This window comes from Notolepis coatsorum (genome assembly GCF_963971535.1).
Source record: "Notolepis coatsorum genome assembly, chromosome: 9".
Lineage (NCBI taxonomy): Eukaryota > Metazoa > Chordata > Actinopteri > Aulopiformes > Paralepididae > Notolepis > Notolepis coatsorum.
The window spans coordinates 78,880,071-78,897,254 of NC_140173.1; the positions used below are offsets into that span (position 1 = coordinate 78,880,071).

The 17,184-nt window shown below is 46.3% G+C and overlaps 1 protein-coding gene across 1 annotated transcript in view; it reads left to right on the forward strand.

Moving 5' to 3' along the window:
* Nucleotides 1-414: 414 nt before the first annotated feature.
* Nucleotides 415-17,184, forward strand: part of LOC311234186 (gamma-aminobutyric acid receptor subunit pi) — a gene marked incomplete at its 3' end in the record, with an annotated part of 214,713 nt that continues 197,943 nt past the window's right edge. Inside the window, exon 1 of the mRNA XM_084321308.1 lies at nucleotides 415-460. Coding sequence (XP_084177434.1) covers nucleotides 432-460 — 29 coding nt within the window. The 5' untranslated portion in view covers nucleotides 415-431. The remainder of the gene's footprint in view (nucleotides 461-17,184) is intronic.

The following is a 17,184-nucleotide window of genomic DNA, read 5'->3' on the forward strand; positions in this document are numbered from 1 at the left end:
TTAAAAGTAATGCAAATATGCAACTTGCTGATATGACATGTAATCTGTATTCAAATAAATGTGTGTCTGTGTGTATGTGTGTATCTGTGTGTGTGTATATATACAGTATATATGTGTGTGTGTGTGTGTGTGTGTGTGTGTGTGTGTGTGTGTGTGTGTGTGTGTGTGTGTGTGTGTGTGTGTGTGTGTGTGTGTGTGTGTGTGTGTGTGTGTGTGTGTGTGTGTGTGTGTGTGTGTGTGTGTGTGTGTGTGCGTGTGCAGTGAGGTGTATTTCTTTGTGGTCAAAGAGAGTAAAATCCATGTCCTTTCCGGACTCCCTGTGAGCGTTAAGTAAAATACCCTCTACATTTCCTCTCTGTCCTCCTTCCTCCAGATAGACTCCATCCAGCTCCTGCGCTGCGTCAGCGACCATGGCTTTCCTATCTGGGGGGATGATGTTCGCCCTCTTCCTCGTCAGCAGGTAAGACGAGTCACGGTAGCAGAAATACGACCGTGCGGGGACCTGTGTGGCCCGCAAAGCCATCTGAGCCAGGGGGTGGGGGGGGGCGGGGGTGAGGTTGGGGGGGGTTAATCCCAAGTGTTGTCACATTCAAATTTGTGATATCATTAAAGCTCCGTGCGGCGAGGTGATCCTGTGCTGGGAGAGAGAGGAGTGAGCTCTACGGTTTTCCTGGGACCCATCAATACCAAAGTAAGGGCTCTCTGCACATCAGACTGGAGCAGCACCAGTGAGGCGGTCCCTGGCATGCACCAGCCACTGAGTCCAATTGGGTGTAATAATCCCCTGCCGTGATCACGTAGAGAGGCTGATGGGATGTTTTGGTGCACATTTTCTAGCTGTTACCGTGAAGGGAACCCTCTCTCCCCTCCTCTCGCTGGTCTTTTTCAAGGCCCAGGCCAGTATGCATGCACACACACATAAAAACCCCAAACCCTCTGGGTGCCTTGTGGCAGAGAAGATATTGGCCCACATTGCTGCGATTCTGGCCACAAGCCTCTCTGAGATTTATTTAGCAGGTTGCTCAGCTTTCCACGGTGCCGCAGGCCATCTGTATTCCGTATAGATTCCGATATGGGAGCCTTTGACTTTGACACAGAGCATGAAATGAAAGCCCATAGATTTATAAACATTGACTTCTCACACCTAAGCATGCCAAATGTTTCCAACTGACCAATATTGAGTTAGTCACCCTTTCTGTGCCTTTCTGTTTCTGTGCCTTGTATGTATCTCTTTGATATTATTCTTTGTTGTTTTCACTCTGCCTTGTACTGTGGCTGTTTGACATTTGATTGACGTCGACTGCTGTTGACTGGTGTTCAACAAAGCTCGCCTCTCCCCGGGAGTGGCTCAGATTGAAAGTGGCTTAAATTCCCAGCAGGGTTTTCCATAGGCTAAATGTCCAGACAGTCAATAAGTGATGGTACAAACCACAGTAGACATTTTGAGCATACCTGCAGCTGTGTTCATATGAAGTCTCTAGAATGATGATTCATACAGACAAACCCAGCGGCAGGGAGGTGAGGTATAGGTCAGTTCTGTGTGCTGCCTTGCTTGACCATATTCATACAGCAGCCATTTTGCTCTTATGTCATGCTTAGGTTGGGTTCCTTTCCAGAACTTAAGAGCAAAATGGCCGCCATGTGAATATGTTCAATGGACCTCATTCACCAACATTTTCATAGGTTTCCTCTTAAATAGGGTGACCATATTTTGATTTCCAAAAAAGAGGACATGCTGGCCCCAGCCTCGAGATTCTTAATGATATTTTGCACAATTGAAGCGGGCATGGCCACCTTCATTTCACTATATGTCTTGTGTGTATGTATGTGATGAATAAACCTCTTGAATCTTGAATCTCTACTCAAAGTTTACTCAAAGATGCCTTATTGTTTTAACTTCTTAACATGCACCCAGAAAAGTGGCAATTTTTTTTTACTTGAACTTGAGGACTGCATACTTTTTTTGCAAAGCTTATCTTTATACTTTATGCTTAGCACACGCATAAGCCTGGTCTCTTTTGAAAGATAACATTCTGAAGTTTCTTACACAATAAAGAAAAATCACTTTTAGTGCTAATGAGTAATATAGGGCTGAACTTGAGTTGAACTTGAACTTGTGTACTCACGTTTTTGTGTAGTAGTTGCAATATTCCAAAATAATATATATATATTTTTTTGTATAAGCTGGAAAACACAGCAAATCCATAGCCTGAAGTCTTATGTAGTACAGGTCCAAAATCTTATAAAAATCCATTCAGAAATGAGTCTTCTAGAGACATCCGGGTAAAGCCACACATTTCACAGTGCGCCAAGAAAAAAGCTCTCCATCTCTCCATTTCCAAGTAAATTCATTCGGAATTTGTATCACTTGATCATGTCTTCGTTTGTCAATTTTCACCTAGATCCTTGATTAGCACACCCCCATGCCATGTGGGATATCACTGGAAAGCTATACACTCATTGTTGGCTACAAGTTACAACGCTGACCAATCATTTTCGCAATCGGCGGATGATTGACTTCTGGAGCCTCGGGAGTCCGGGGTGATAATCTGACGCGCCTGTGTAAAAAGACGCTCACCTAACATATCGGCATGTAACTCGAGAACTGATGAACGGATTTTGTCGAGTGAGATGGCATTCGAACGGCAACAAATATCGCTTTAATTCGGTAATTTATATGTTCGGCGAGAAATGCAGCCCCGAGCCTTCAGACACTCGCAAAGTGCCGTGAAACTGAAACTGAAACTGAAAAACCCGGACATTTTCATGAATTTATAACCCCCCCCCCCCCCCCCCGGACGCCCCGGACAGGGCGTGAAAAGAGGACATGTCCCGGCAAAAGAGGACGTTTGGTCACCCTATCTTAAATAACCTTGTTGTAAGTTTGTAAGAGAAAACCTACGATAGTCGGTTTCATCAACCCGTGGAGAGGTTCTCTTAATTTGCCAAAGTTATTGCAACTGCGATCCCCTGAATGAAGTATGTCACTCATTCTCAAACGTGTGGAAGCACATTCTCGTACACCTGAATTTGCATACAGACACGCCCCGCCCGCCAGCTCATTATAAGGCGAGAGCAGTGTGTAAAACGTAAGCGAGAGGCTCCCCCTATTTTCGGACATCACAATGCCTCTTGAGGCATGACTGTAAATGTAGTCGTATTTATTATTATTATAATAATTTTATTCCGATGATGTCTGTAGAATCGAAGTGAACGCAATCACCACGATTCTTAAGAACACGGCACACACCAATTACTTGTTTAATTAGGATTTAGTAGATACTATATATATACTCTGCCCTATAAGTACAGTAAGTACAGTACACATTAAGGCTGCCAGAGTCGGGCAGCGGACTGGTGGACTGTACTACTATAGGCAGCGCAGTATCTGTGATTTCCTAATAAAACAAGTCATTAGAATAATATAAGCCTACTGCGTTCATTCATTACGCACGTAGACTATACAGTGGGCAGTGTGTGTGTGTGTGTGTGTGTGTGTGTGTGTGTGCGAGCGCACACGCGCGCTGCAGCAGGTGGACGGGATATGATGACAATACATTAATCTAATCTCATTTTGATCGGTCGCAAAGAGCTTCCGCCACCATTTTTACACGGCTGCATCGCATCAGTTGCATTTAATGAGCTGGACAGGTGTGTCTAAACTCTCGACTTTTTGCGATTTCATTGCACACGGCACAGATTGGGAGCGACGACGCCTCTCTCGCGGACAAACTCAACTCCTTCTACGCTCGGTTCGGTGGAAACAGTGTCGCCGCTAGCCCTCAGGCTAGTGACGTCACTGGCGCACCGGCTGTTGTGGAGGGGGGGGGCAACCGCGGGGGGGCGGGGGCGCTCTCTCGTTGTCGGAACACAGTGTGAGAAGAGCATTTATGCAGGTGAACACCAGGAAGGCTGCTGGCCCAGATGGTATAACAGGACGCATACTTAAGTCCTGTGCCAACCAGCTTGCCCCGGTGTTCACCGCCATATTTAATCAATCCCTGGCGGAGTCAGTGGTCCCTGCCTGCTTCAAGATGTCTACCATCATCCCTGTACCGAAGAAACCCTCCCCAACATGTCCAAATGACTACAGACCGGTGGCACTCACCTCTGTGGTCATGAAATGTTTCGAGAGGCTGGTCAAGGACCACATTTGTGCCTCCCTCCCCAGTGATATGGACCCTATGCAATTTGCATACAGGACAAACAGGTCCACTGACGACGCGGTCTCCCAGGTACTGCACAGCACTCTCTCCCACCTTGACCGTCAGAAGGGGGGCTATGTGAGACTGTTGTTCATTGACTACAGCTCAGCGTTCAACACCATAGTCCCCACCAGACTGGTGGACAAGCTGATCGAGCTAAGTCTGAGCTCCGCCCTGAGCGCCTGGGTACTGGACTTTCTGAGTGAAAGACCCCAGGCGGTCTGGGTGGGGGGTCAGACCTCCAACACCATCACCCTGAGCATCGGGTCCCCCCAGGGCTGTGTTCTAAGCCCCCTGCTGTACTCACTCTACACACACGATTGTGTGGCCAAGTTCAGCTCCAACTCCATAGTGAAGTTTGCTGACGACACGGTGGTGGTGGGGCTGATCTCGGACAACGACGAGAAGGCCTACCGAGAGGAGGTTGAGGTACTGGAACGCTGGTGCCAGGACAACAGCCTGCTCCTGAACATTGGTAAAACCAAGGAGCTGATCGTGGATTATAGGACAGGACAGCAGGAGACACACACACCACTGATGATTAACGGGGCTACCGTGGACAGGGTGAGCAGCTTTAAGTACCTGGGGGTCCACATCTCAGAGGATCTGACATGGTCAACACACATAGACACAGTAGTAAAGAAAGCGAAGCAGCGCCCCTACCACCTGAGACAGTTAAGGAAGTTCAGAGTATTGGGGAAGATACTCCAGTCCTTCTACTCAGGAGCTGTAGAGAGCATCTTGACCGGAAACATCACTGCCTGGTATGGAAACAGCACGGCACAGGACAAGAAGGCCCTACAGAGAGTGGTGCGCTCAGCCGAGCGTACCACGGGTATTGCGCTACCTTCCCTGCAGGTTCTATACAACAAGAGGTGCAAAGCCAGAGCCTGCAGAATAATGAAAGACCCCCACCACCCCAATAACAGCCTGTTCCAGCTGCTGAGGTCAGGCAGACGCCTGCGAATCCCAGCTACTAGGACGGGGAGGCTTAGGCTCGGCTTCTTCCCCCAGGCCATCAGAGCCTTGAACAATGAACATTGAGTGCCACAGAAACTGAACTATCCACACACAAGCACACACGAGCACACACACGACACGCACGCTGTGCACGCTCACACACTAGCAGCCACTTTAACACTTTAACACGAGCGGGCACACACTCATGCCGCACACACGCACACTTATGGCCAAGAGGAAAGGCCACTTTAAATTAGTATAACAACAGGAACAGTGTATTGCACTACTAAAGCTACCTAGCATGTCCTATATGCTCTGTAAATACTATGTACAGATACCGAGATGTCACACCATGTTACCTGTTACCTGTTTATTGCACAATGTTGTTTTTTTATTGGATTCTATTATATGTTGTACCACTGTATTTTTATTGGATTCTATTATATGTTGTACCACTGTATTGCACATCGTCGCGGGCAAGACCTGTTATGGTTTGACACTGACCCCAAACGCAACGACACAAGAGAGTAGGATTCAGAGTTGCCAAAAACAAGGGCTTGTTTATTAAGACTAAATAAACAGCACAGACTGGGAAGAGTTCAAACAAAGACTGGAATACAAGCAAGGATGAATGTTGCTGCTCTGCAGCTTCTCCCGGGATGGTAGTCAGGGGAAGCAGACGCTGACGTCAGAGCCGCTCTGCAGACTTCTCTCGGCAGAATCTCCGAGGTGGTTGCGGGACCGAGAGAGAGAGAGGGAGCGAGTTAACTCAGAGTGCAGGTGGAACAGAGCAGGTGAACAGGAGAGGTGACTTGTACCCGAAAACAGAGTTATCCAAGTGACTGAATCTTCGGTGCAAATACACACTGTGAGTAACGTTCCAAACACAATCCCAAGTGATAGATATCTTCAGTGCAAAATAAACACTGTGAGCGAAGTCCCAAAATACAAATCCAATGTGATAATATCTTCGGTGTGTAAACACACAGTGGGAGATGTTAGGCCAAAATATTATCCCAATGAAACAATCCAAAAAAGGCTAAACGCTGGGTGAGTGACTGTCTGATAAAAAGCTGGAAATCTTCAGTGTTATATGAACACACGAAAAAACGGAATTGGATCAAAGACAGTCATAAAAAACTCACCCAGGCGTTGTGCGTAAAGAGCGTTGGAACAGAATGGAGCGAGCGCGTCGCCTCGGGGAAAGGGTGTCCAAGAGGAATGCTTCTTGAATATCCTGGAGGCAAAGCACAGGGAAACAACAGCAGGCAGCAGGAACGGCGAATGCAACTGAAATATCAAAACGATCCAACAAAACTTGAATGGGGAAACGGGGTATAAATAATAAGGGGATGCCTAATTGACAAGCAGTGACAGCTGAGGGATGTGATTGATAAGCGTGTGGACGGGGGAGAACCAATCAACGACGTCTCTGGGAAGAAGCGTGTGAATAGGGGAATGCAATGATTAACAGAAAACAATTGGAAACAGAGCGAGTAGGCTTAAAGGAACAGAGCGAGTGGGTGAGCAGCGGACCAATCATCACAGTACTTCAAGAAGCCCGTGGTGGGGAAAGAACCAAACCTTACAAGACCACCCGCATTTCATTGTATACTTGTATGCCGTGACAATTAAAACTCTTGACTTGACTTGACTTGACAGAGCCTGGCTTATAAGGAGCTCTCGGAGGCGTGTCTTGTATGCAAATGACCTAGACGGGAACGCGCATTCATAGTGACATTCCTCATCGCAGGCATCCCAGCTGGGATTGTTTAGGCCACTTAAGACAGCTTCCCCACGCATTGGGGAATCAGAGTGATCTTGTCGTCGGTTCTATCTTAGTCGGTCCCAAGATGGTTGCCCTAAGAGAAGTCTTTGGGAAATGTTGGAGAATGAGACCCATTATCGATACTGAAACGGCCAATTCCCCAAAGAGCAAATGAACACAACAAAATATCAACAAACAGAGTGTTGATATTCAATCACAACATCATCTCTTATAGGTCACAGTTTGGAGTGATGGACAACATGGACAAAATGCATAAATAAATGTATGCATTTATTTATTTCTGGAGCATTTATCTATCCACTCCAGTTGGATGGTGTATTGTACTTGTGGTGTATAATGACAATACATTTGAATCTAATCTAATTTTGAGATCAGTCGCAAATCGCTTCCTGTTGAATGGATCAGCATGGTGAAGATGCCATGCCGAACCTCTGCTGTTTTGCACACTGCCCTTGCCGTTTTTGCACACACCTCATTCGCCTTATAAGGAGCTGGCGGTATGCAAATGTATTGAGCGAGAACACGCATTTCAGTTTAAGAATGAGTGGGATTCATCATTCAACACACCTGGATAGGAACGGGTTTATGAATGTGGCGGTGGCTTTTCTTATTTTTCTCTTAACAGTCGGTTAAGAAGAAATATAAGAAAAGTATATAATAGAGTATTGGTGAATGAGGCCCATTGAGAGCAAGCTCTCATTTAGAATGATGTTGAGGATTTTACAGGCATATTAAAACAGATTAAAAACAAAAACAAAACACAGATGCAAAAAAATAAGAAAAGTGGATTCAAATTTAATCATTTGTATACAGACACGCCTCGCCTGCTCCTTATAAGGCGAATGAGGCGTCTGCAAAACAGTTCAAGAGGTTCGGCATTGAATGCTGATCCATGTGGGTCGCTCATCGCATGTGTGTGTGTGTGTGTATGTGTGTTAATCTGATGACAAATAAAGAGTTATACTTGTACTTATACGTATACGTAGTACGTACTGTATAGTGCAAAATACATCGTTCCAGCAAAGTAGGCTTTGTCAATACTGAACGACTGCACGCTTGTCGATAGATGCCTTAAAATCTAGACTCAAAACCCACTTCTACCTATTAGCTTTTCCCGATGTTCACTGACTCATGCCCTGTTTTCCTGTGTGCTTGCCTGTGTGCCCTCCCGTAAAACGGAGTTGTGATTGTTGTCTATATGTTGTCTAGATGTATCTATGTATCTACCCTCTGTACAGCACTTTGGTTGACATGTGTCATGTTAAATCTGCTATATAAATAAATCTGATTGATTGATTGATTGTCAAGAGCCAATCGCGCATTAGGTTGGGAAATACCGGATCTGTCACCTGTCATCTCTCTCTGAAAGGTCCCTGTGGCTAAAACCCCAAGTGCGCTCAGAACTTATAGGTGTGGAGCAGAGAGGAGAGGAGAGGAGAGGAGAGGAGAGGAGAGGAGAGGAGAGGAGAGGAGAGGAGAGGAGAGGAGAGGAGAGGAGAGGAGAGGAGAGGAGAGGAGAGGAGAGGAGAGGAGAGGAGAGGAGAGGAGAGGAGAGGAGAGGAGAGGGGGAGGAGAGGAGAGGTTGTAAATATGCGTTCTATGCATACAGCCTGGGCGGCCAGAGCATCTAACTGTTCTAACAGCAATATATAATCAATTTCAGAAGCAGAACGCACGCAATAAGTTATAATAATAACTTAACCCGAAGTAAGCATTTCTTATTTCGGTAAGAGTGCTCTCGACCACTCTTCGAATTTGGTCTTGCTTGAGAGAAAATCAACAATAAGAAAACATTGCTGAATCTGAATCCCAGGTAAGAACAAAATAAGAGGAAATGCTAGTTAAGAACGAAATCTGTTCTTATATCGCTTCATGAATGAGGCCCAATGTGCGATGGTGAGAATTTTTTTTTAATAATTAAAATAAAATCTACATAAGCTATGGGCTATATACACAGGAATACAGTGAGGTGCAGTTGGTACTGATTTAAGCGAGAGTTGAAGATCAATCCATGAAGCTGGAGCATTGAAACAAAAGGCTGACTTCCCAAACTCAGTCTGTACTCTGGGGACCAAACTGGATGATGAGAGTCACAGAGTCACACAGACAGTATACTTACTACACAGCATGACCTCTGTGAGCCCTCTGTGGAGGGAGCTCTCTCACTGAGGGAAGTTCACGGTTGACTTTGAAAATCTACCCCCGGCAGAGCTCCAGCCTAGGATACGCAGTGTGTCTGCATGTCAATCTGGCCTCAGATCTCCTCTCATGTGGATGGCAGAGAATCAAGAGGAGAGGCTGAGGATCACAGCTGAGTTTGCAATAAAAGAAAAAAGAAAGCAGTTACTTAGATTAGATTTGAACACCTCACGACTTGCTTTCGACTGATATACATTTTTAACTATTGGTGACCCGGCTGACTTTACTGTCTTTCAGAGGATGTAGCGGCCTTAAAGCGAGTTTTAGAGTGAGGACACTGGTATCATGTGAGACTAGACGGCTGTAGGAATCCATTGGTACCAACCATGTTACGTTAGCTTGTTGGGAAGCGGGCTAAATAATGCAAATGTTAGGAAAAGATTTTTGCGAAGTGGGTCTCTTGAGCTCTCACCTACCTCTCAAGATAGTGTATTTGAATATTCCTGTATACTAGGGTCCTCTTGGTATTGCATGAATTGCATGAATTGCATGAATTGTATGACTTCAAAGCTGAAACTCTTGTGGATCCAATGAACCCAATAGTATTAATGTGTGATGATGTTAGTCCCCATAGTAGCCATTTTCATTGTAGTGAGACAATACATTTAAATTTTTTACTTGACCTCACTTTATAAAATGACCTATTGTGACCTCTAGGATAATCACAGCCTCATGACACGTTACAACAAAAAATTAGATACCTACTGTAGGGCAGAGGATGTATGACATTCCTTGGTATATTGACAATAAGGATCTATGAGCATTTTCCAAAACCAAAGTGCTCACCATCCAATCATCGAAAAATGCAATTATTACAGAAATCTCCTGTGTGTTCTTCAAGGTCTTAATGTGGTATTTTGGAGGGATTCTTTACCATGTCAAAATACCAATCAATTCTTAACACAATGTTTATTACAGATTTACGACTAGAAAAACTTGACAGAGTGCTGAGCTGCATCTCAAATTAATCTTCAGGTTCCCATCTTTCAGATGATGTATACATGTATACATTATGTGAGATCTACTATTCACCTGCTACTGTACCCTCCCTAAAGATTCCTTGTCTCCCCCTAAGAAATTAAATAATGGTTTCTAAGGGTTAAACAGTGGCTATTCATAGATTGGATCTCGACCATGCATTATGGTTCAAACATCTATTGTATTAATCTTCTAATCAGTCTATAAAGAGAAAGAAAAAATGCAAAGCAATGAAAGAGACAGAAAAGACACAAAAAAGTTGGGCTATTTCAAAGAAGCACAATTACATTGATGACTTTCAAAAATGCTAAATTATTTCAGTACTTTAGTATAAAAGCCATTATTCAAGTCAAATTTGGCAAATTATCCAAAAAAACAACAGTTCCATAACCCTCTTTACACAAATAACCGGATGACTGGGCTTGCTTACAAATATACCCCCTGGAAAGAGTGATGTGCATGTGTGCTTATGCTGACTAAATGCAATTATAAGTAGCTCTGCAATGTAGATATAATTGGACACAGTGGGAACACTCGGTTGTATTTCTCCTGCAACGTCTTCCAAGATGGTGATGAAAACTAAACACTGTTCTCCCATTGCTGTGGTGCCCTGGGGTTTCTTCAGCGTTGGTCAGCTAAAGTATGTCGTCCACTGTAATTGCAGTTCAGGAGACCTGCGAGAAAGCATGATAATATTAGGAGCTTCCAGTGGTGAGATGTTCTAGTAGGGAAAATTGCCCAAACGCTGTTCTGATATATAGGGAACAGTGGTGTATGTCCTGTATCTATTGCCAATTATAAGCCCTATCGCCAGGGCCGCCTCAGGGGGTGTGCGAGCAGTGCAGTCGCACAGGGCCTCGCGGGAAGGGGGGCCTCGCAATTTTTATTTTTTTTTTATTTTATTTTTATTTTATTTTTTTTATTTTATTTTTTTTTTGCGAGGCCCCCCTTCCCGCGAGGCCCTTTTTCATCACAGACCTAAAATCTAGTTTTGCTTATATGCTTATATATTTCACATTAGACACGTTTGTAGAATGTGTCTGACTTGTTCCTGCCTCTGCGGCTCTGCAGACTTCCGGTTTCTGCGGCTTTACTGCTCTACAGATTTTAGGATAGTGTTTCCGGGCTCTTCTCGGACACACGAGGTACAGGGATGATCTAATTCAGCGCTATTCAGAGGAGCGAGTGGATGTCTTTTCAAAAGCAGCATGGATCAGAAGAAATTACACCGTGGGCCAAGAAAGTCTCCTTCCAACTTTACCATTGATACTGCGTTATGGTAAGTTCATGCAACCTATTATATTCCCGCCGTGGATCTCTCTCTCTCTCTCTCTCTCTCTGGAGCCAAACTGGTCGACTAGCTGTTGAAGTATGGAGTTAGTAGCTAACGGTGTGTGGCCTGGTGTCAGCGCCTGTATTGCTTTTCTCATGTTGTAGTTTCAGTGGTAACAGCATAGCTTGCTTCTGCGTTAGCTAATGGTTAGCGATAGCCGTGTTAGCCAGTTAGCTGTTTAGCTACGACGTTAGCTGCCGGCTGCGCACGTAACGTTAGTTTGATGCTATCAGTTAGCCTAGGCTAGAGTTAGCTGTTAGCTTGTGCTACGACCATTGACATTAGCCGTGAGAATAGCAGGGGGTTCTGGATTATTTTTGTCCCGCCAGCGAGAGGCCTTTCGTCAACGTGGAGACCTGTGTTGCGGCCTTTCGCCCTGCGTTCCTTGGTGCAGGTAAGATTAATGAAAATGTCATGACATTACCCCACTCTTCCTTCCTTCCCCTCCCGAATGTTTTGTTAATAACAATGTTTTTTTCCAGGCAAAACATATGCTACTTCACAACATTTGGAGATACGACATGTGCTGTGTGTGAATGTCTTGGTCGTTTGTGTAGCTTGGGTAGCGTTGGGCCGTTGGCCAAAGCTGTGTGTGGCCTGGTGTCACAGTACCTGGCTAGCCTATTTAGCTGATGTCGGCCATTGGCTCCTTGCTGCTTTGGTTTCTCTGGTATAGACCCTCTTCTCTTTGGATTTAAGTGTTGATCTTTGTCCTTTTGGATCTCTCATACATGCTCTCTCTCTAACACACACACACATGACAAACACACATGCTCTCTCTCTCTCTCTCTTTCTAACACACACAGTCTGCCTATGGCGGCCTTTCTCGATGGCTAGGCTGTGCTCGCTGAGTCTGTACATAGTCAAGGATCTTCAGTCACAGTGCTCAGGTATTCTGCCACTGTGTACTCTCTGTTTAGGGCCAAATATCATTTCAATTTCTTTCCAATGTGTCTCTCTCTCTCTCTCTCTTTGGATTTAAGTGTTGATCTTTGTCCTTTTGGATCTCTCATACATGCTCTCTCTCTAACACACACACACATGACAAACACACATGCTCTCTCTCTCTCTCTCTCTCTCTCTCTCTCTCTCTCTCTCTCTTTCTAACACACACAGTCTGCCTATGGCGGCCTTTCTCGATGGCTAGGCTGTGCTCGCTGAGTCTGTACATAGTCAAGGATCTTCAGTCACAGTGCTCAGGTATTCTGCCACTGTGTACTCTCTGTTTAGGGCCAAATAGCATTTCAATTTCTTTCCAATGTGTCTCTCTCTCTCTCTCTCTTTGGATTTAAGTGTTGATCTTTGTCCTTTTGGATCTCTCATACATGCTCTCTCTCTAACACACACACACATGACAAACACACATGCTCTCTCTCTCTCTCTTTCTAACACACACAGTCTGCCTATGGCGGCCTTTCTCGATGGCTAGGCTGTGCTCGCTGAGTCTGTACATAGTCAAGGATCTTCAGTCACAGTGCTCAGGTATTCTGCCACTGTGTACTCTCTGTTTAGGGCCAAATAGCATTTCAATTTCTTTCCAATGTGTCTCTCTCTCTCTCTCTCTTTGGATTTAAGTGTTGATCTTTGTCCTTTTGGATCTCTCATACATGCTCTCTCTCTAACACACACACACATGACAAACACACATGCTCTCTCTCTCTCTCTCTCTCTCTCTCTCTCTCTCTCTTTCTAACACACACAGTCTGCCTATGGCGGCCTTTCTCGATGGCTAGGCCGTTGCTCGCTGAGTCTGTACATAGTCAAGGATCTTCAGTCACAGTGCTCAGGTATTCTGCCACTATGTACTCTCTGTTTAGGGCCAAATAGCATTTCAATTTTTTTCCAATGTGTCTCTCTCTCTCTCTCTCTCTCTCTTTGGATTTAAGTGTTGATCTTTGTCCTTTTGGATCTCTCATACATGCTCTCTCTCTAACACACACACACACACGACAAACACACATGCTCTCTCTCTCTCTCTTTCTAACACACACAGTCTGCCTATGGCGGCCTTTCTCGATGGCTAGGCTGTACTCGCTGAGTCTGTACCTAGTCAAGGATCTTCAGTCACAGTGCTCAGGTATTCTGCCACTGTGTACTCTCTGTTTAGGGCCAAATAGCATTTCAATTTCTTTCCAATGTGTGTCTCTCTCTCTCTCTCTCTCTGTACACTGTATATTGACTGTAGAACGGGAGCTCTCTCTCGCTCTCACTCTTGCTATATGTTGACTGTATCATGCCCCGCCTCGGGCAGCGCTATTATTTAAGAATATGTTGACTGTATGAAAAAAATAAATATATATATATATATAATTTTTTTTAACCTTTGGGGGGGGGGGGGGGGGGGGGGGCTCGCGTTTAAATCTCGCACAGGGCCTCGCATTTCTCCCAGGCGGCCCTGCCTATCGCACTGAGATACAGGGTTCCCCCGGGAAGGCAGTCAGTGGTGGGTTAGGCGGGGGAAAGCTGTGGTGCGATCCATACCCATAGATGATCCGGTATTTAGCTTGTTAAACTGCTTGTGCCAATAACAGTACCATGATATGATCTATTATAAGTATAGTATGTTCAAGGGGGTATGTTGCAATGTAAATTTGCTAAATTTTGTCTGAGCACCAGCTGTAATCTGGCTTTATTGAATGAATGTTGTCCAATGTTAGTTTAGGTACTATAATTCAGTGGAGGTGCTGTGTCTCCGCTAAAATGATTTTGGGAAAACCCTGATATATGATATATAACGTTAATGGTTTGAAAGTACTGGCTGCAGGATGCAGTTTTAGTCTAGTACAAACAAGGACGTGATTTATAATACTCCCCCCACCCCCTGCTTTCACTTTGATGTGACTGTGAAGGAGAGACCATGTGCATGGATATTTATGTATATGATGCCGCTTTCTTAATCCTGATACCAACAGGGTACACCTCGCAGAAATACATAGAAAGGGATTATGGCCTCTCTATGGGAGAGCATGTCGTTGTCCTGGAGTTCAGAGCCAGTTTAATCTCTGCTACCATAGGAAATATGGGCAGTTTTCCAAATGCATAGGACAGTAGAAGACTGAGCAGTCAGATTAAAAACATCTGCGTTGCAACAAGAGCAGCAAAGAGTTAAAAGGTAATCCAGGGTCTAGCTGTGTCTCCCTCTGGATTAACTAGTTTCTGAAGGCGACAGTTCTCCAATGACTGGATGATTTGAACCCTTTCACTACCACACTACAGAAGGTTAACCTTTCACTACCACACTACAGAAGGTTAACCCTTTCACTACCACACTACAAAGGGTTAACACTTTCACTACCACACTACAGAAGGTTAACCCTTTCACTACCACACTACAAATGGTTAACCTTCTAGTGTGGTAGTGAACGGGTTAATCGTTAATGTGTCCTAAAAAAACAACTAAAAAACACTGCAACTCAGCTCTTAAACATTTTATTAGTAGGAATTCCAAAAGCGATCGTTTTAAATTAGTCTAGTTCTCCTTTTTTTAATACTATGCTGTCCGTAGAGAATGCCTTGTTTCAGCCAAATAGATTTGCCTGTAAAGAACTATACATCATTGTATGTGGGTTCTTACCAGTGAAAACGATAGGTTATGTATATAACCTAGTTATATTAGTATTGGCTGAGCGTCCCGCTCTTAGCCTTATGAGATACCCCTTATCTCCTGGTACCTATTGTACCCCAATACGAACAACTTAATGCACCCACACCTGATGGGGCCCCGCCCCTATGGAGGCGTAGCCTATATAACCATGGCTATGGTCACCAAACGCTCTTCCTCGCCAAATCCCGTTCCAGCAAAAGATCCCTCAAAAGGGAACTCAGGGCCGCGTAGAGCGGGACGCTCAGCCAATACTAATATAACTAGGTTATATACATAACCTATCGTTATATATCGTATATGGCTATCGCGTCCCGCTCTTAGCCTTATGAGATATGGGTTAGAGCGGACGCGAGGCCCGACAGATGTACCCCCTGAGGACCCGTAAGCCCACATCAAGGGGCGCGGGGAGCCCTGTCACCCCATCCTTCCTAATGAAGGGGGGCGCAGTCAACTCCACCTGAATGCGAACAAGAAGGAACCAGAACCCCTTGAACACACCGCACAGGCGGAACCACGTGTGACTCAACACACTGTGGCCCATACCCACACACTCCTGCTACCCTACCAAAGGACGGGAAGCAGGAAAGGCCACAGACCCCAGAACCGCCTGGGAGACAGAACCCCCGGTCATGTCCATGAGGTAAAACCTTACAAAGGGGCCCGGGGAGGACCATGAAGCTGCAGCACAGATGTCCTCCACGAGGCCCCACCCAGGAGAGCGGCAGAGGCAGCCACCCCACGAGTGGAGTGCGCCCTGATGCCCCCAGGGGGATCCTGCCCAGCCAATGTGTAGCAGAGGGTAATGCCCTCGCACAACCAATGGGACAGGCGCTGCTTTGACAGTGCCTTACCAGCACGAGACCCACCATAACAGACAAAAAGCTGGTCGGTAACCCTGAGGTCCTGAGTACAGCTGAGGTAAATCCCCAAAGCACGGACTGGACATGACAGGTGAAGGGCCGCATCCAACTCACTGTCGTGAGGAGGACGAAACGCCTGAACCACAATATCCCGGGAGCGGAAGGAACTCCGGATATTTTTAGGCACGAAAGCAGGATTAGGTCGCAGAGTGGCACCGCAATCGGCCCGAAAAGACAGGCACTCTGGACGTACCGAGAGAGCACAGAGCTCACCTACGTGTTTAGCGGAAGTGACAGCCAGTAGGAACGCGGTCTTGAAAGACAGCTGTCCCAACGGCGCCTGCTCGAGCGGCTCAAACGGGGCCAAGGACAACCGACCGAGGACCAATTGAGGATCCCAAGTCGGAGCCAAAGAGCGTTGCACCGGCTTAACGCGTCGAGCGCCAAGCAGGAAACGCTTCACAAGAGGGTGGCTGAACAAAACAGTCCCCTCAATACCCTCATGATAGGAGGATATAGCTGCCACATATACCCTCACCGTCGAAGCCGACAGTCTATCAAGAAGAGACTGGAGATAACTCAGGACAGCATCCATGGGGCAGGAGACTGGGTCCCAGCCCTCCCCCTTACACCACTCTTGGAACGCATGCCATCTGCCCGCGTAAACCGCGACAGTGGAGGGAGCATGCGCACACCGGATGGTATCAACCACCGAGGGGTCCATCCTCTCCAGACTCACCCCCCCACCAGCCACACCACCAGGCGTTGGCCCAACACCGGAGACCGGAACAGCAATCCGTTGCGCTGTGAGAGGGCCGTCGCCGACCACGGAATGACCCAAGGAGGAGCGACCAGAAGCTGGATCAAGACCGGGAACCACACTGACATGCCCCGGTCCGGCGCGACCAGGATCACCGTCCTGCGCTCCCTCAATATCCGCTCCAACAGCTGACTCAACAGCTGTACAGGAGGAAAGGCGTACAGAAGACCGGGCGGCCATGGAAAGGTCGAGAAGGCATCCACTCCCAAGGGGGGATGATCTGCCCGACTGAGCGAGAACCACAAGGGGCACTTGTGAGAGCGTCGGCACGCAAACAGATCTACCGAGGCCTCCCCGAACCGATCCCAGATCTGTCTGACTATGTCGGGGCGGAGTTCCCACTCGTCATGACGAGGACCGCCCCAAGACATCATATCCGCCGCCACATTCTCTGTACCAGGAATGTGGAGCGCCCTCAGACTGCGCAGCCTACGGG